General features: G+C 31.5%; 1 protein-coding gene across 3 annotated transcripts; it reads left to right on the forward strand.

Moving 5' to 3' along the window:
• Positions 1-2327: 2327 nt before the first annotated feature.
• LOC136975621 (neprilysin-1-like) lies at positions 2328-19487 on the forward strand. Of its 3 annotated transcripts, none has more exons than XR_010880805.1 (20): positions 2328-2509; positions 3035-3411; positions 3520-3561; positions 4105-4266; positions 4333-4416; positions 7283-7488; positions 10812-10991; positions 13895-13981; positions 14070-14194; positions 14267-14489; positions 14558-14656; positions 14904-14981; positions 15047-15150; positions 15241-15351; positions 17024-17091; positions 17175-17305; positions 17889-17954; positions 18024-18119; positions 18188-18303; positions 18369-18386. XR_010880805.1 is itself a non-coding variant. In XM_067270687.1 (20 exons), exons 2-20 carry the CDS (start codon positions 3063-3065, stop codon positions 18466-18468), a joined length of 2388 nt encoding a protein of 795 aa, XP_067126788.1. In that variant the 5' UTR covers positions 2328-2509; positions 3035-3062; the 3' UTR covers positions 18469-19487. The 3 variants fall into 3 exon arrangements, 2 of the variants coding, with proteins under 2 accessions (XP_067126788.1, XP_067126789.1); XM_067270687.1 differs by having other exon boundaries at positions 18227-18303; positions 18369-19487; XM_067270688.1 differs by lacking the exon at positions 18369-18386 and having other exon boundaries at positions 18188-18357.
• Positions 19488-20554: the final 1067 nt, after the last annotated feature.

Below are 20554 nucleotides of genomic sequence, written 5' to 3' on the forward strand. Positions count from 1 at the left end.
TAAAAAGGCCCGTGACTTTTTTATTCAAGTTTTCCCCTATGCCTGTGAGATTTGGTCGAACATTTCTGAAACACCTTGCAGGCTATATGTAAGTTGGTTATAATTAAACTGACATTATGCAGAGCCCGTTGAAGCCGGTTTTAACGCACACGGCGTCCATGAAACTTACTTGTTAGTATAAATGCCATTCATACCATGGGAAATAGATTCTTCGAAAACAAAAATTAATTCAAATTTGCCACTAGCTAAACATGACGCTTGGAAAACGTACAGTAAGGTAATGTTATGCAAAATACTGTAAAAAACAACATGCCTGGACTCGTCTCAGCTGAAGACTGGTATAACGATAATATTTCCATCGGAATGCTTCGTGCGCCAATTGATGACGTTATATTACTCTTCCAATACGTAATCGATGCAGACGGCTCGTATTTCAATACATGATGAAAAATAACGTTTCTATTTACTTATGGTTTTTGTTCTTAAAGCGCCATACTTTTGTGTAGTTTCAAAAATTTGAACTGATTTTGTTTTCCAGGAATTTATTTCCCATGGTGTGAATAGTATATATATAAATGTGTCCATTAGAACCGGCTCGACATGTTTTGAAATAGCGTTAGTTTAATTCTAACCACGCTGTGTATAGCAAAATAACTGAAACCTTGCTTACAATACAAAATACAAACACTCCACCAGTAGAAATCTTTGCTATTCTAGAGTTTAACGTCTCGCATAAAAAACTTATAATAATTTATATATTTTAGCCTGAAAATATATATATTTTATATGTAATACTCTCATATATTGTATATGTTAAACTGCAAAATTCAGGCATCCTCCGAAATGCCTAAACAATATTTAAAATAAACTTTTACCTTCATATACTGCCTAAAAGTCTTAGGCATTTTATATAATGCCTAGGAGTGTTAGGCAATGAAGTTATTCGAAAAGAAATGAAAAACTATAAAATTCGGTCATTCTATAGAATGGCCGAATTCACAGATTGCCGGTATCGTAGGCTATAACTTATATTAAATAAATAAATTTTGTGTTAGTTTATTTTATTATAAAAGTATATTAATGGGATTTCTGTGTTCCGGATAGTATTTAGAACAAATTTTGCAGAGCATATCGAAATCCATCATCATTCTAGACATTTGGAATTTAAAGTAAAAGAAAAGTTTTTCTTGAAAAACCTTGCAAAAGTACTTCATGGGATATATCCTGCTTTAACATAATACTGAAGTGAATTAATTGAAGACAAAATGTGTATATATATATATATATATATATATACACTTTTATCAAGCGGTGCCATTTTTTATACATTTTAAGAAAACTTCTGTTTCTAATTTTTTTTTTTTTTGGAGCAACATCAAATTGACGTCCTAACTGTGACCTTTAAGCAAAATACGAATACGAATTAATGCATCGGAGCTAGATTCCACAGTAACCATTCAAAACAAGAAATAATTATATAATTATTATATAAATTAATTTATATAACCATTTGGCAAACACAAAGGGAGAATCAGAAAAATTATTTAAAAAACAAAATTAAAAACCGGTAATTAATCTACTTTATTAAATCAATCATTAATATAAAATTTTAATAATATATTCTATGTAGCATCGGATAAATTGAATTTATCGATATTAACATTTTAATTACTTCAAATAATACAGAAATATTTCGTTTCAATAAGGAAATTTAACAGATATAAATCTAAATTACTTATTAAAGTATACATTAAATCGTAGACATATATTTTGATTTAAATAATAGTTTTGTCGATCCGTAAATCTCTACACTTCCATCGCATCCTCTCTTTTCTCTCGACGCGTACAAACGCAAATTACATCATAATAACAATAAAAATTAACCTTACGATGGCGACAAGAAAAATTCAAAATCCTCTTCTCATATTTATAAGATTGAAATTTATAGATAATAAGCTACGGCGTTAGTAAGAGTTTATTTCGAAACAAAAAGGATGTTTCTAATTGTACCATCCTTCTTAAATTAAATTAAACGGACGAATGATAACGTCTTCGCCAGTCTAAATCGAAGGTCGAGAAAAATAATTATACGAAGGAAATTGCTAGAATACATAGCAAGAGAGACTTTTACGAGTTTATAAAAAATATGCAAAAACCGAGAATTACCGTGGGTAACGAGGAAAGACGCGAGAGGTTATTTTGTAGAATAAAAGCAATCAACAAGTACACCAAGGGGGAGGGGAGAAGCAAACCCACGACAAAAAGCGCAATTCCGACGCGTACCCATCGCTTCCGTCGACGCCCCGGTCAAAATATCGATCGCGCGAACAGATGGCGCTCCGGAATGTCTGTCCCGAGCGAGATCGGACGCGTTATGTCGTCGACGAGACCGAAATTCGCTCCGGCTCCGAAAGGATGCGGCACTCTTCTGGCCCGGTCACGTCCACACCGACGTCGACTCGTCTGAATCTTCGTGCTTCGCAACCTTCCCGCCGACCCCCGCCTACGGGTGAGCCATTTCTCTTCCTTCTTCTTCCTTCCTCGCCTGTTGATGCGGCCGCAACCTCTCCGAAATCGCTTCTTTCCTCCGCACCCGGCGACAATTATAAATATCGATCTCTCGCCTCTCCGTCCTCCGCTCGTGTCATCGCTTCGCTCTCTTCGCTCCGGCCGCGTACGCCTTATTTTCTGCCCAAATCTACCTGTTGACCCTTCCGTCGGCCATCGGTCCCCTCGAACGCTGCCGTATCGATTAGTGTGGCCGGTGCACGCGACCAACGGCAATCGCCATTCGCGCTCGCACGCGACGCAATCCGCTCGCCGCTCCGAGTGACGAAAATTGATTATCGCCCCGATTCGAATTTTCGCCCGGCTTTCTCGCCTCCGACGAAATATTTATCGGAAAATCTGCGAAATTCGTATATCGATTTTTTGGGAACTTGTCGAATTGTCGGCCGGTTTGCGTGGCGCGCGACCGTCTCGTCGGATGGAAGAGATCGGACGATGGATTAACTGTGACGTGCTTTCGTGGCAGGTGTTAATTAAAGGTGCGAAGAGGAAGAATGACTCTGCAGACGGGGAAGTGCTGCGCCGGCGAACCGTTGGCCGGTTATCTGAACGAATACGACCCCGTGATCAACGGTGCGCCCGCGGTCAACCAGCAGCGCGACATTCTAAGTGACAACTTCTCCCCCGGCAGAAAGGACTGCGTCAACGTCAGAGAGAACCCTCTGAACAGACTCGACTCGGACAAAGCTCTGCAAGTGAAAATGGGTAACATAAGGGTACAGATCAAAGACCCCGTAGTCTTGAATCAAAGGACTCATTTAGAACGTTATCTCATTTTTACCGTTGTTGTGTTGTTGGCTCTGTGTATCGTTTTTATATACCTAACGTTCTCCAGATCTCAAGGTAATATTTTTCTATATTATTTTGGTAATTGCTCCTTCAGTTTCGGATCTCGTAATATTTTGTCATTCTCTCTTATATGATTCAGAAAGTTATTTTTGCTAATTTTAGGAAAATTATCGGTGTGTTTGTCTCCGGAATGTGTTAAAACAGGTAAGACAAATCTAATTATAGGCTACATTTTTAGTGTCTACTAACAATAAAAGACGGTAAATGCCTTTCGACGTTTTCGCGCGTTAAAATTCTGGGATACAGGTCCTCATATAATCATAATTTAAAATTATATAAATTATATAAGACGATAATATGCTATACAGCATTTGCTATATAATATTCGAGGCCGCGGATAACATTTCGTACTTTTTTCTGTGATGTTTCGTTAATGAAGCTCGTTGGCAAATGTTACGTAAAATATAACTTAGAGTAAATATATAAAATTCTAATTTAAATCAATGTCCGAAATCTTTATTTGTGTCTTAAATAAAACCCAAAAATATTACTAAGATGAATATTCGAATTATATATTTAATTATAATATATAGATACACAGTTTAGCAGTTTTTAAATTTCAAATAATAACTGGACGTTACGAAAATATTATTATCAAAATTTCTGAATTCATTTTTTCGACAAGAAAACATTCGCAGTTTTCTTAATTTCTTTAGTAGACGACTTAACTAGATTACAACTTTTTAGCATCATCTCTCTTAAATGCCATGGATCAGACGGCAGATCCATGCACGGATTTTTTTCAATACGCCTGCGGAACTTGGAACAAGCGCCACGTTATCCCAGAAGACAAAAGCAGCATCAGCACTTTCGAAGTGATGGCCGACGATCTACAAGTCGTGCTAAAAGGTAAATATTCGCCGGTGTAAATATTCCACAGACTTCAGCCTTCGTTATTCTGCCCGTTTATTCCAGATCTCTTGGAAGAACCCACCAACTCTTTCGATAACAGCGCCACTATCAAGGCCAAAACTTTTTATCGTTCTTGTATGGACAAACGTAAGTACACTTTCCTGTTAATAAAGAAATAAAATCATATTGCATTCCATTTTAATCCCACGCAGTCGGATCGTAATAACCTTCAATACATATCGATCCAAGTCCTTCTAAAGTTTCGCATTCGTAATCTATCGCCTTCCGTTAATTAATGCCACTCCACGTCTGCCAAGAAACATCATTCTTCACCTTATTCTACCGTCTCATTTATGCGGCCGTAGAAAATTTGTTAGAAAGAGAATAGAAATCGGATTATAAATATTTATAACAATGTTTCTTTAGAGATTCATATTCATCGGGGAGCGACAGTCACAATTGCGACGATCGATCGAATAATTTATGTTACTTATGTTTAATGAGTTAATAACGAGAAAGATTTAATTCAGTGCATACATAAATTCAGTTTTATACTGAATTATAGTCTTATCTAGAAATATCAAACTAATTAGGTTCGTATATTTCGTATGCATTTGATAAAATTACATTTCTTAATTCATAAAATTATTACTATAGATATTTTATAAAGATGATTCGTATGATAAATATTAAATGCTAATATTTTAATCCTGTTAGTGAAAGGTGAGGTAAGACAACAAAATTGTATAGGAAACTATAAATTTACTTATTTGAAAAATAAATAGTTATCCATTAATCGAATGTAAGATTAAAAAAAGAGAAAGATGAGGAAAAAAAAAACTTAAATTGAATTTTCATCTTACCTCGAACCTGGATTGCCTAAGATGCCGATTTCAGGAGTTAATCGATTGCAAAACAGCTTAGTTTATTGGCTGTTAAATCAATAAAGTTTACCAGCAATTAAATTAATTGCCAGCAAACTTCTTAATACTATTAAATTAATTGCTAGTAAACTTATCGGCAACAAAAAAATTATGCGTAAATTACCAACGATAATTATAAACAAAACATTTTTTTTTATTTAAAAAAAACGTATAAATCTGGTAGTAATTCTACAGGTTTTAGTTATAAAAGTTGACATTCCTCCTTTTATCGCTTGCTACAGATATCGATGTTACGTCGAATGCTCGTAAAAAGAAGAAAATGGTTCGTCGTCTTATCATACTTTTTCCTTTATAATAATATAACTTTATGAAAAGCGTGTATAATTCGCTATCGCCACTCTATGCAAGCTTAAACATGATAAATTTGTATTTAATTATTAATATTAAATGTTTGAAGCCATCATAATAACTAAAACTAGAATTATAGTATAGTATTAAGTATAATTTAATTAACGATATCTTTTTACCCAGAAATGGTGGAGATTCGAAATTAAAATAAAAAGAATAGGTCTTAGAAAATTAAATGTAATTTTTAATTTTATGTTTAAAATATTATATATATTATAAAATACTTTCAAATAAGTTAAAATTAAGATAAATCACACTTTTAAAACAAAATCAAAGGATAAGCTTTCATTTTATTCATTTATTTACTTTGTATCTAAATAGTCGAATTGTATCAATAACATAAATATAAAAGAAAAAATGTATTATGTATTCCTGATTAAGCTCAAAAATTGCTAAGTACGAGCTGCCGTACTTAAGGCAGAAACAAGCATCTGATCTACGTGATTATGTATTAAGTAGATATTGAACACGTTTTACGAGGATTTCATAAAATGTTATACAACTTTAAGCTTGTTACACAGACCAAAATTATACAAATCTTTAACATCAAAAATATGAAGAGGAAATTATAAAATTACAAAAATAAATATAACCAAAAAAAAAGAAAAAATGGAATTAATATCACGATATATCATTCAGTAATTTTTTAAGCTTAATATAATCGATATGGTGATAATAATTTTAGATGGCGATATAATAGTATATATAATATCAATATATAAAAATATATAAAGATATGACAATAAATTATAATAGTTTGTAAAAATGAGTGAACATAATTATAATTATATTTAAATATACTTTCGCTATTTTATGTTTATTTTTATATATTTTTATTATAGAATGCAAGAATTTTCTATTTTGAATTAATTATAATTAAGTTTTATGAATATATTCTGAAATTTCGATAGTTTTACGTCGTAGTTATAACCATTATTAAGATCCATTTTTACAAAAATGGATATAACTAGAACAAAGTTATACTTTAATACCGTATACTAAAAACAATCGATATAGACTCGATTGTAATTAAAACAGTTGTGTTCTTTATATCGAGAAACTTTACATCTGTATTTTTAATATTTATCCGAGTTACAGATCATATGTCAATATCTTAAAAAATAAGCAGAATTTCTCAAAAAAGCTATTTACACAGCATACGCTATCTTTAATAAGACAGTTTCTCATTCACCTATTGATTGAGTGAAATAAAATTCCCCGCTGAATCATAAGTGTAGAAACATTATTCTTGCCAGTAGATTGAATATCTTGCTCGGATTGTTAAGAAAAAATCCAAATTAATATTTGCCAGAATAAAATTATAACAATTAAAAAATATATAATTCTGAATCACCCACTTTTTAATTTTGGATTTGTCCTTATCGGAAGAAAGAAGGGCGAGGAAGAGGGAAGAGAGAGAAAATATTTTACATAAAATGCAAATCTAATACAAATAAATGCCGGAAAAAATTTGAATTTGAAATTTCTAACTCCCCGCGATCTTCTATCATTTCTTCTGTAATATGTAACTTATACTTTCCCGCAAAAATATCCTCGTCTTCGATCAAGAGAATAATTTTAATATACACATAATAAATGCAAGTACAGTCATGCAGAGATTAATAGAGAGTACAAATTAGAAAATTTTATTATATATAAAACTACAACAGGAAAAAGGTGCGGTCTGTAGCGATTGGTAATTTTGTTCCGTTTGATTTCAGGTCACATAGACGAAATAGGCGACAGACCCTTGAGAAACGTCATCGACCGATTAGGAGGATGGCCCGTAACCAACGCCAATTGGTCGGAAGGTTCGTGGACCATAGAGAGGTTATTAGGCCACTTACGAGGAGATTATAATCACGGAATTATCGTAGAACAATGGGTAGGACCGGACGATAAAAACTCTTCCGTTAACATCATTCAGGTAATTCATTTGGGATGCGTAAAAATCGCGAAGAATATTTACACACGCAATACAACGTAATACGGTGACTCTTGTGACAATGCTACATCGTCGTAAGCGTGTTGTATTGCCGTATCGTTGGCTCTTACAGATGTTGACCTTTGATGCTGCTCTCGAAGCGTGTCAACTTGCTACATAAATTTACATATAACTGCATTATACTTATGTAACATATTTTCTGACGTATAACTTTTTAAATGAAAAAAATAAGAAAAACTAAGTTTAAATACAATTAAAAATAATCCTCTTGCAAAATCAAAAATAACACATGTATCGAATGAAATTGAGATATTTTTAACAATGCGCAAATAAAACAAATTAAATTGAATCAACAACTACAGTTAAACTCGATTTAGCGCAGTCGTTGTTCGCCTTTGTAACTGTTACTAGATCGAGTGTGACGCTAAATCGAAGTAGGCCTACTTATTATAATAGGAATTACAAGAAATCCTCGTTAGTTCGGTATTCAGGGGACGAAATAAATATTCACGACTTCGAATTATCGAATTTCTATTTATCAGAGATTTACAAATTTCTGTATAGCCATGTAACTGATTTAATTTATTAAGCAAACGGAATACGGATATGTATACAGAACTCTACTTTCATTAATTAATAATAATAATAATAATAATAATAAATTGGAGGAGGTAAACAGCACATGTCCGGTGAGAACCTCACGGGTCGCCAGATAGGTTTTTATAAAATTCCTCGAAATGTACCCCAAATTATTTTAAAAGTGCCCAAAAAGTAGCAGGCTAAGTCGCCCAAATGTAATATCCTATAGCTCTACAAATATCTCGATCGCTCAATCTTGTCATCCTGAAACCCAACCGTATTTTACGAGATAAAAGAAAAAAGGGTATTTTAGAAAAGGGCACTCGAAAATGTGTTAACGTTAAAGCAAAGCCACATTGACCAGATTAGAGTCATTCTCCGTCTATTACTCTCGTATAGCATGGAGGCACTTCGATCTAAACCAGGGGAAACCAACCCGCGGCCCAAGACAAGTTCCAATGCAGCCCAATAAACGTGTAAGCAAAACCGACAAAATTTTTATTATTTATTTATTTATTTCAACGGCATAAACTCAAAAAAGAAGTTTCACAAAGCCGTAAACCTTTATACATATTTTATTTTTGAGTGGAAAGGAAATATTTTCAAATACTTGGAAATGTGTGAATGAGGACGGAATACTAAATAAAGCTGGAGTTGTGACTTAAAGGATTATAGACCCAAATTCGGGGAAAGAAAAGAAAGGCCAAAAGATGAAAAGTAGTGAGAAAGGTTAAACAGACCTGTTATGCAAATATTGATTCTTAATTTTCCAACCTTCCTCACTTCTTTATCTTTTGTCCTTTCCTTTTCCCGCATTTGGGTCTATAATCCTTTGAGTCCTAACTCTACCTTTATTTAGTATTCCTTCCAGTGTGTCAAGATTTGGCTACTTTGCGCAAAATTTGGCTATCTTTTTTTAGTTTGGCGTAAAAATATCATTTGGAGCATTGGCTACTTTTTGGGTTACATATTATTTATAAATGTATTAGTCGAATAAAAATCCATTTTAATGGTGTTTCGTCGTTTTTTTATTAATTAGAGACACAAAGAAAACAAATTTTTGTTTGTCTCCTTTATAATAAATGAATTTATCTATTTCTAAGTAAAAATTGAAAGTGTTTGTAGAAGTAATTTTTGAAATATCCTTTTTCGTGATAAAGTTTTAATACTTATTATTATAATCTAGATACGTTATTCCTTAAATATACTTGTATATTTAAGGATTGGGCCACAAGTATATTATATATACTTGTGGCCCAAAACTCCTTTACTTCTTCCAATGTGGCCCAGAGAAACAAAAATGTTGGACACCCCTGATCTAAACGAACCAGTTAACTTACGCATATTACAGCTCGGCTAAAATTTTCACTTGGAATTACGAAGTAGCTGTATTTCGAACAAACCGAATTCCGTAACGTGTAAATCTCTATATCCCGACAAGGACAAAAGTACGGTTACGAACTAACGGAATTTCGTATTAACCGAGGATTTCCTGTATATATATATATATATATATATATGTGTGTGTGTGTGTGTGTGTGTGTGTGTGTAGGCCTATATATATATGTAGTAATAACATCTCTGTTCGAATGTCTCGTGATTTGAAGATAATGTTTGCGGTGTAAAATCGTACATTTAGTAATTGAAAAACACCGAAAGGTTTATTTAAGGAGAAGAATCGTTCTCGAGTATTCTAGCGATTTATGGGGGTGGTGCTATTTAGAGGGCGTTATATCGAGGTTTAGCCGTATTTTTAAAACTAGAGAAATGAAAAAGTTTTCATTAGAATAAACTGTATTTTTAAGGATTGTTTTCTCACGGATTGTTCTATTTTTTTCTGTTTTCTCATAAGCAAGAACTTATACAGTTGTACTACTTTTCTGATTATATATTTCTAATGTTAATTTAAACAGTTTTTAAAAAAAAGAGATACTTGTGTTTTGTATCGAGAAATTTGATTTTTGGCGAGAAGCTATACGGTCGATCTCAATTTTGCCTGTTACAAACGGGCTAACTTGTAATGATATCAATCAACAGAGTTGATCGCATTCCTACTCGAACTACTCAAGAAAAATATCACGAACACCTGAATTGAATTTGAACTTATATCTTTATAATAGGAAGAGAATCGATCGATTTTGGAAATCTACGATTTTATAAAATATAATACATACGAATAAACACTAAAATATTGTGTAAAATTACGGTTAATAATTCAAAATTTCTCGTTTTTCTCATTAAATAATATACAACAATAATTCTCGTTAAATAAATAAATATAAATATTTAAAATATATTAATACTTTAAATATTTATTTAACGAGAATTCAAATGTGCATTCCTTTCTTATCGAATTTAATTGTTCTTTCATTTTGATATTGTTAAATTCTAATTAAAACTAAACACGCAAGAAAAAACAATTTGAAACAGCAAACAACTCTATAATTAGTGAACTGCGACCAAATTTTGTGTCGGTAACTATTTTTACGGATATTGCAATTGTCTCCCGTTTCTCCATCTAAATGAGAATTGCTATAGGAATTTGCTATTAAATTTGTTAAATAAGAAGAACTATTTTGTTAAATAAACCAAGCGAAAAAATATGTGGATAACTACTTTTGCATTATCATACAGTTAAACTTTTATGCATATTTTTTTTTATCTCGAAATAAATAGATTCAAATATAAACAATATTATAAAGATTAGAAAATTATTTTATTTTTAGTTGGATCAAACTTCTTTCGGATTGCCGAGCAGAGATTATTTTCTGAACGAGAACAGCGAAAGGGAAAGGAAAGCCTACCTACGTCTGATGATCGAAATAGCCGTTTTACTAGGAGCAGAAAGAGAATACGCCGAACAAGAGATGCAGGACGTTCTCGATCTGGAGATAAAACTGGCAAATGCAAGTACAAATGTCAATTGCTTATTGAAGGGACGTCGCGTTTGTCTGTCGCTTCTTATCGATTTGGCAGAAGCTTTAGAAGTATATTGTCTACACGCTCGAAAAAGACATCTGATAACGTTCGTGTAATGTGATTACATGACAATTCCATTATTGTTGTCAAATTTTCCTTCGAAGTAGTCAACTTTTAGGAATTCATTTTTGATTTCGATATTCGCAATATTTTTTAATCGAAATTTAAATTTTAAATTGCAATTTTCTTTATCGTCCTCTAAACAAAGTAACTCGAATTTATTTATATATATATATTTTTTTTTTCGAAAAATAGAAATAAATTCGTTTCACAACTTTACAGGAAATTGTTTCATTTTATATCAGCTTTAAGTTGTCTACGGTGTTCTTTTTTACTACTTTTTAAATTTTTAAAATTTTATTTAAGATATAATCATTTTTAAAATGGTTTTAACATTAATTCGATGATTAAGTAATTTTAACCAATATATTATACGAATTATAATATGACATATATCGGATTTTACGACAATAACATTTCATTAATGTCGTCAGAACAGTAAAAATGACGTAATACAGTAACGCTAATTTATTTGTATAATAGAAATACGTGTTCTTACAAATGGAATTATATCCTAATCGATATGCTGCATTAATAAGTGTAGATACGCATATTACGCAAAGAATCGAATAAATTAGACGTGTAAATAGTGTATTAAGTGTAGTTTATTAATATAATAAAAACCCAATCGTAAATAATTAACAACTTAACTTATTGAATCGCCTTGAATTTACATAAATTTTAAAAATTTATGAATAAAGATTTCTGTTTACAATTGAGTTTTATGCAAAAAGATTAAGTCAAATTTTTACGAACTCCCAAAAAACTGCCCTTTTTGCTAGAGGTTTGTTACGAATATGAGGAATGAATTCGATATACTGTACATAAAACACTAAATTGAAAACGTTACTTAAGCGCACTTAGATTCCTTATTTCGTAGAACTTCTTCAATTAATAGTAAATCATTCGTAACGCAATGTGTTATCGGTTATAGTTAATTTTATAAAAATTCATAATTAAATTTTAAAATGTTTTATAATTTTACGTTTGTACTTTAACCTATTCCTGATTTATTTTCACTCTCAAGTAATTCCTGTAAGTTTAATATTTAATCGAAATACGAAGCTAATAAAATTATTCGATTCAAGAAAGGTATAAAAAGTAATCGAAGATAGGATTTATTTATAGTAAGACTGTAAATAAGAAATTAAATTAGTAATTTTATAATAGTCGCCGATATTCCGGCTCTGCTCCAAAGTTTTTCGGGATGAACAAGGTCACGAAACGATAACTCTGTAATATATCCTAGTCCACTAATTACCTACATATGGTAGCAGTACGAACTGCCAGATACTTAAATTAAACATGTATTAAACATAAATTTAAGCATTAGTTAGTGTTAGCGTTTGACACTGTCCTCTTTTTTTAGAAGATATAAAAATTTGAATCTAAATTCAATGAGCGAAAAATCGCGCGGAACAGAGGGGTATACGCAACAATGTCGTTGTGAATGCGCAATTAGGAGGGGGATTGCGCTATGCGCAAAGCCTTTTGTGGTCATTTAGTAAATATATCTGATGATCGCGAATGTTTAAAATGCCCTCTCGTAATTCTGTCCGGATTAAGAGAAATGTCGGACTATCGGGTGCAGGAAAATCGACGAACCGTTATTTATCAATAACAGAATTGCGATACAGTAATGTGTTTCTATACCAAAATAACGAATTGTATAAGAAGAAAGTTATTAAAATGAAATTATTAATATTTAGGGATAAATTCGTTTCGTTCAATTTATCTTCTGTAAAATTCCTAACACTAAATACGCAAAACAGATTATTGTTTTAAAGTGAGCGCTTTAAAACCAAATCTCTCATTTATATTGTTTTCTTGTTTGTTTCATTATATTGAGACAAACAAGAAGACAAATAAGAAAACGGTTATTTTTAAAAATTATTTTAAAATATTGTAAAATTGATACAAATTAATTGGATTAAAACGATTAAAAATTCCAGAAAATCCAAACTTAAAAATTAAAACTTGCTTTTAAGAATATAAACCCAAAAGTAAACTTAAAATTTACAAAAAAAAAAACTTTTTTAAAATGTTCACAAAAAGTTAACAGAAGAAAACACAGAACCTCTTCATCTTTCTTCATTTTACGTCCTTTCACACTTCAGGAACAAATAGTATTGCGGCGGAGTCGATTTTTTATTTGTAGACTCTTATTCGCCTCCATATGTAAAATATGTAAAAAAAATTTCCATCGGCAGGGCTAAAAGCCGTAAGAATGTTTGTTCCTGAAGTGCGAAAAGGACGTAGAATGAAGAAAAACGAAGAGGTTCTGTTTTCTCCTGTAACTTCTTGTGAAAATTTTTAAAAAATTTTCTTGTAAATTTTAAATGTAATATCGTCCTGGCTATTTACTAGTTTTGTTAATGTCAATTTAAAAATCACTTTAACAGTGCATATTTTGAAGGAGATTTTTATAATTTCGACGACCAAAATAATATTTAACCACGCATTTAACACAAAATATTAAAATATTTCTAACACCGTTCTGTTAAAAACATTTACATAATCAGCAGAGACTCGAACAGACAAACCGACGCACCTATTCGACATTCCGTCAGATCCTTTATGCCAACGGCAGTTACAATAATTATCAATAGTAGTTTTACGTAAAAATATGCTTCCGTACCCAAAGATTAGTTTCAAAATATTCGGAAGCTTATGAATTATCAATTAAAAATTTAAAAATTTACAATAACCTTAATCTTACGTATAAAATCTGCAATATTTTTTAAATTTCGTAATATATTTCTACACTTAGGCCTCGATGCCGAAGGCCGATCGTCACGATATGGGAGCCATATATAATAAAATGCCTCTTTACGAATTAAACGAAATAGTTCCGGAGGTAAGATTTAAAAAAAAAAAAAAAAAAAAAATAAGTATATAGGGTGGATCGTTAAGCGTAATTTCATCATTTGAATTTTCCTTTTCAGTTTGACTGGCTGGATTATTTGAATATCTTTCTACCCACGACTATAACAGACGAAGAACCAATCGTTTTGTACGCTTTGCCTTATTTAAAAGAGCTGAGAAATATATTGAGAGAGACAGAACAGAGGTACGTAAAGCCCAGAATATATCGATAATTTAATTCGAATAAATGCCATAATTTATATCAATTTTCCGACAGAACTATTCATAATTATTCGATATGGATGTTGGTGAAACAGATTTTGCCATTTCTGGTGGGAGAATACGGCCAAAAACGGTCAGAATTTCGAGAAATATTATACGGAGTGTCTGCGGATAGGGCCAGGTGGACACACTGCGTCGATTTAGTGAACAAAAAAATGGGCATGGCCGTGGGGGCGCTCTTCATCAGAGATAATTTCGATCCCAAAAGCAAAGAAACGGTAAGATCGACAGACGTAAAGAATTTCGTTTTACGTATTTCGACGCTTATTAACGCCAAAATTTTCAGGCACTCGAGATGATTCATAACATCAGAGAAGCATTCAACGAATTACTGGAGGAAAATTATTGGATGGACGACGAAACCAGGGCAGTGGCTAAAGAAAAGGTGAATTTCTATTTGACCCTTTCCCTTTTTATATACGTTTTCTTATGTTAATTTAATTTAATCGGTTTCGTGCCTTCGTTGCATATTTGAAGTCTTCGCCTTATTCTCTTATTTTGAATATGTGCAAAACGAAACTTAATCTTAATTGCTGTAGTAATAAAATACATTCGGATGTTTTTCGATCCACTCGGACAACCACAATAGAATAAATAACTTGGGAATTTAAATGTTGATTAAATATGTTTAGGCCAACGCCATGAACGAGAGAATCGGTTATCCGGATTTATTAACCAGTCCTGTGGAATTATCGAAAGAATACGATGCGGTAAGTATCCCCATTTTCGCGATACATACTAAGATTAAAGGGAACTAAAAGCTTTTTTTCCGCAGCTAATCATCCACGAACAATATTTTCTGATAAATCTCTTCAATGTTTTAAAATTCGAAGCATCGAAGAATTTATTAAAATTACGTCAGCCGGTTAACAAAGACAGGTGGGCCTTAGCATTCGTTATTAATTTTTCTTCACGACTTAACGCAACTAAACGTAACGAAAATTGATTTTATCTGTTTCCTATTTACAGATGGACGACCGAACCCGCTGTAGTAAATGCATTTTATAACCCAAACAAAAACGATATCGTTTTTCCGGCTGGGATATTACAACCGTTATTTTACAGCCAGCACTTCCCAAAGTAAACTTTTCTGATATCTAATTTTTATGGAAATATTTTTTCTTTGTGTACTTATTGATATACGGCCCACTCAGATTTATACGAAATGTTAATGGATTTGCATAAATCAAATTTCCCTTTCGTAGACTATATCGACGATAAATCGAAACTATTATACATTAAGGTCTGTCAGAAAAATGTTCGAATTGATTAATTTGCAAATCTTTCAACTTTTTATGAGATCGCGGTTGTAAAATTTCGATTTCGAACCATTGAAAAAAGTTTGATTTATTCGCCACTATATCGGTCAAACGTGGAAAGGAATTAAAGAAAAATAAATTTTCTAATAAATTATTCATAAAATTAAAGAAATCGAAACAGAATTTCCATCTGATGTTCCAAATGGAGAGTGAAAATGTTCGTTCGTACTCTCTGTACGTTCGTAATTCTCTGTACTCGTTCCTTAATCAATAAGACAATATGCCATTCGGTTATCCAAATTACAGAAGTTCTGTATATTAGAATACTTTAATAACAGAAGCGTTGTTTAATAATAAGCATTTTCAACTGAGGTAAACTTAATAAAATATTATTCAGTCTTCGGTGATTAATTCGAAAATAGTTTTAATAATGGAACTTGAAAAACTGGAAATTAATTGAAAGTAGAATAAAATTATATACAATTCTTAATTATTTTTTGTCAAGAAGAACTGGAGTAGACGGTAGAGATATACTTGAGCTGTAAATTGAAAAATTTTTTGCTCTCGAGAAGCGTTATTCATTTAGTTTTATTCGAAATTAATATTCCGAATATTTGAACTTGTTTATTTTATTTAGCCAAGATTTAATTTTAAAGCGGTTTTTTTTCTTTTTTTTAACTTTATAATCTTGGATAATTAAAATAAGTTCGAATATTCTAGATATAAAGCTTTCGAGTCCAATCTATAGCCTTTCGAATATTGAATTTGCAATAGAATTTTCAAATATGTTTCTAATATTTTGTCTAGTATATTAAAAATTATTAATAAATAGGTTTTAAAAATATAATTGAAAATTATTTTACTTGACATTGTATTATGTTTTATTTCAATTTTGAATTTTATCCGTATCTTTTCATCTCTAGCTTTACAAATCTAATTATTCTATTTATTTTTTTTTACTGTCAATCATAATTCCTATTATGTTTTATATTAAAAACTTATATGGAAAGAAAATTTGGAATTTTCGTAAATATTGAATACCTCAAAATACGCAATGATTACATGTTGAACAATGCAGAGAAAATATTTTTTGTTACATATTCTTATTCCAAAAGTCATTAAGTAATTTAACGTTTTATGGCGTATATAAGTAATGCCGCTAGACAAACGATAAAATAATTTATCGGGGCATTATTTAATACTCGCGTATAAAATAATGCCCCATAAAATCATAAAAACGTAAACTTAAAAAAATATCAAAAAAGTAAAGTGTAATAAACAAAAGTTACGTGAAATGGCAATACAATTTGAAAAATAAAAATTTACACTCAAAATGATAGCGCACGATCGTTTTTAATTAATATTTGCTCATACTTGAAGCAAATCAGAAAAAGTTTAATGGCGTTTTGACTACTATTAATTCGGATTTGTCTGCTTTAATTAAATTTTGAAAATTAAACCTTCGTTTTATTTATTTTTTTCCGCGCATTTAGATCGTTGAATTACGGTGGGATCGGAGTAGTTATAGGCCACGAGATTACACACGGATTCGACGATAAAGGTAATGATAGAAAATTTGCAGTATCACACGTATACAATGCGCGATACTGCAAATTTTCGATAAACTGAAAATCCTATTTTCAGGTCGGCAATTCGACAAGGAGGGAAATTTAAAGCAGTGGTGGAATAACGCAACCATCAACCGATTCCGAGAGAGAACTCAATGCATCATCGATCAGTATTCCAGCTACGTTCTAGAAGACACAAATTTAAATGTATCTACCTGGAGCACTTCGCCCCCTACTGAAGCGCAGCGGCGGCTGGCCAAGTCACATTGCATTATTAGAGGGTGATAAATTAACGCCACTCGTCACTCTTCATAAACATCACTTCTTATCTTTCTTCTAAACTTCCTTAATTTACACACACACACACACACAAAAAAAAAAAAAAAAAAAAAATATTGTGCAAAGTATAATACGTTAACATAATAGGCCAATTTTTCGATAAAAATGGAAAAAAATTGTAGTATTTAAAAAACTTTGGCAAGAGCTTGACCGTATTTCCAATATCAGGTAGCACGCGCTCGTTTGTTTACGTGTTTACAATACAAAATTTTCCCATAGATTTAACACGGGTAAGACGCTCGACTCCCAATTTCTTCCATTTCGGATCCAAATTTAAAATTCGGTCTCCGTCACAACATTTTATTTTGTTACTTTTATTAATGCGCAAAATCTCGTTCGAAAGATTGGAGTCGTTACCTCGCAAAACTTGAGTCGCTGCGCTTCGCTAACGCTTTCCTATTGAAAGTTTTTATTATTTAATTTCAATAATGACGAATACGTGTTTCTACAGGTGAACGGGAAAATGACACAAGGAGAAAATATTGCCGACAACGGAGGTCTAAAACAAGCTTATAGGGTAAGTCGCGTTTAAAATTCGTGTATTTATTTATTCAATGTCTTTGCTCAATATCGTTATTCGGTTCAGGCGTATAAGAAATGGGTAAGCAGAGAGGGAGAAGAGTTAGGATTACCGGGGTTAAATCTAACGCATGACCAATTATTTTTCCTTAACTACGCACAGGTGAAGTATATTAACGTTTTTGATCGTCTTAATCGCCGATACTTATATTTCACCATAAAATTTCGTAGGCTCGATAATAAACAGATGTTATCGAATTTTGAAAACAGATCTGGTGCGGCTCGATGAGGCCGGAAGAAGCCAAGAATAAAATAAGATCGTCGGTACATAGTCCCGGTCCGATCAGGTATTGTACGAATTATGTTGATCTTCCTGTTTATTTATCAGTTACTTATTGTTTTGAGTATTCAGAGTTCTAGGGCCACTTTCCAATTCTTTCGATTTTGCCAAAGCATACGACTGTGTTCCGGGTAGCAGGATGAATCCGATTAAGAAGTGTTCCGTTTGGTAAAGTGAAATTTTTACAACTGAAACAGTACGTCAGTCTTCTAATTCAACAGAAAACACATCCGGAAGATTGCGTGAGAAGTAATAATACAGCCTATTCAAGATTCTGTGAGATTAATCAAAACGTTTTAAAGGATATTCTTGTTTGATATTTGGCAAATATATATATATATACAATATATATGCAGTTAAAAATTTTGGTGAATATTTTCACTTTTTTATGTCGAAAAATATGTATCGAATTTGTAAAGATTTATCGTACGAGTCCATATAAGTTTAGGCTGCAGTTCTTCAATAGAACAGCGGTATTTAGTACAACATAATTATCATATCATATATAAATTGCTATAAAGCCAATTATCATATCATATACAGTATATACCGAGTACGTCAATATCTTATAGCATATAGAAAAACGAAATGTATCAAATATCTATAACATCTTTCGAGTCTAATTTATTATGTATAAATATATGATCGATTTTATCTCGAATCATTTTCGTTTTTCGTATGTTTTCGTGGGTATTTCTTCCTTCCCCGGTGATTTTTTTGATGTAGACGGAATTATCCATATTTACATTATCATATATAGATATATGCTTCAAATATTCTTTGTAAAGATTACTTTAATAATTGTTAAATATTTCATAATCATCTAGATGTACATAGATGTCAGAATTTTCGTATGTAATGGCAATATTTATCTATATTACTTACTTAAATCGTTTCGAATAGTATTTATATAATTTTTTTCAAGAATAAATTTTCACTAAAAGTTGTTCTTGTTTCGGCTGATTACCGTAAAAATCCATGAAACAATAATGTAATAAATTGTTATGACTGTGGACTAAAATTTCCTCGACAGTTTAAATTGTACATAAAACAGTTTGGACTATTTTTGTTTAATTTTACATAACTGTACGAAAAAGTGCACAAATCCACAATATAAAACGTAAAATTTAAATGTTAATTCGTGGATGGTCCACGATATCCATTGTTAGAGCTTTAGTTTGTATAAATAATAAATTTTGTGTTGCAAAAATGTAAGGTTTGTTTAATAATGATTGCCGACACGTTAAAAATTCTAAAAAAATAATATCCAGAAAGAAACTACAAAGGAAATCAAGATTCTATATCGAAATCCTCTTTTCTGTATATCATCAAGAATATTTCATAGTTGAAGGTGAATCAGTAGTTTTCATGGCATGTACAGTACTATAATAACATTGCTAAATATACTCTATACAGTTTCCATTGCTCTGGTGGGTAATGGCCGTTTCGTACTTCGTGAGAATGGGAAAAATACAAGAGCAACATTGCTCGTTACTGGAGATGTATTTCAGTTTTGCTTTTGCTTTGTGGAAAGTAGAAAAAAACTTAAAAGTTTCTCTGCTTCCTATCCTCCAATTCTTTGTGCTGTTACTCTGTAATTGAGGAGACAGCTAAGTAAAAAATGCTCATTTGTAGTTTTATTCAAATATTCGTTTATTTTGGTTAATAAATCCCTAGAACAAAAATATTCAAATATTAATATAAAACTCTTATGTGTATATATATATATATATATATATATATATATATATAGTCTTTTACAAGTAAGAAAGTGATTTCCACAAACACATTTATATTCACCCGAACTGCCATATTTTAAACTAAGAGTACTGCCAGCAAAATATGAACGTTTAGGTATGAAAAGAGAATAACAAGAAAAAAATAGACAATTTTCTCCTCCTTTCCATTCTCACGAAGTATAAATCGATCTTAAGTTTTCGTGAAACATTTATATATACTGAATAGTTTTATCTTGATTTATGACAAATCGAAAACGTCCTGCAGAAAATATGCTGCAATGTATTAAAATTGCTCTTAATTATACTTAAATAATTCTCTTATTATTAAACCTAATTTAATAGTTTAAGCCAAAGTTATCTTGCACATTGCACATTAAGGTTAATTATCAATAAATTATAAACAAACAAAAAATCGCTTGAATTTAATCATTTATCATTGTTTCAGATCTGAAAATGTGCATTGTGTGAAAAATTCGTAAAAGTCAGTGAATTATCCAAAATCTTATCAAATGTCTTTCC

Source organism: Centruroides vittatus, unplaced genomic scaffold (genome assembly GCF_030686945.1).
Source record: "Centruroides vittatus isolate TY-2023 unplaced genomic scaffold, ASM3068694v2 contig_377, whole genome shotgun sequence".
Lineage (NCBI taxonomy): Eukaryota > Metazoa > Arthropoda > Arachnida > Scorpiones > Buthidae > Centruroides > Centruroides vittatus.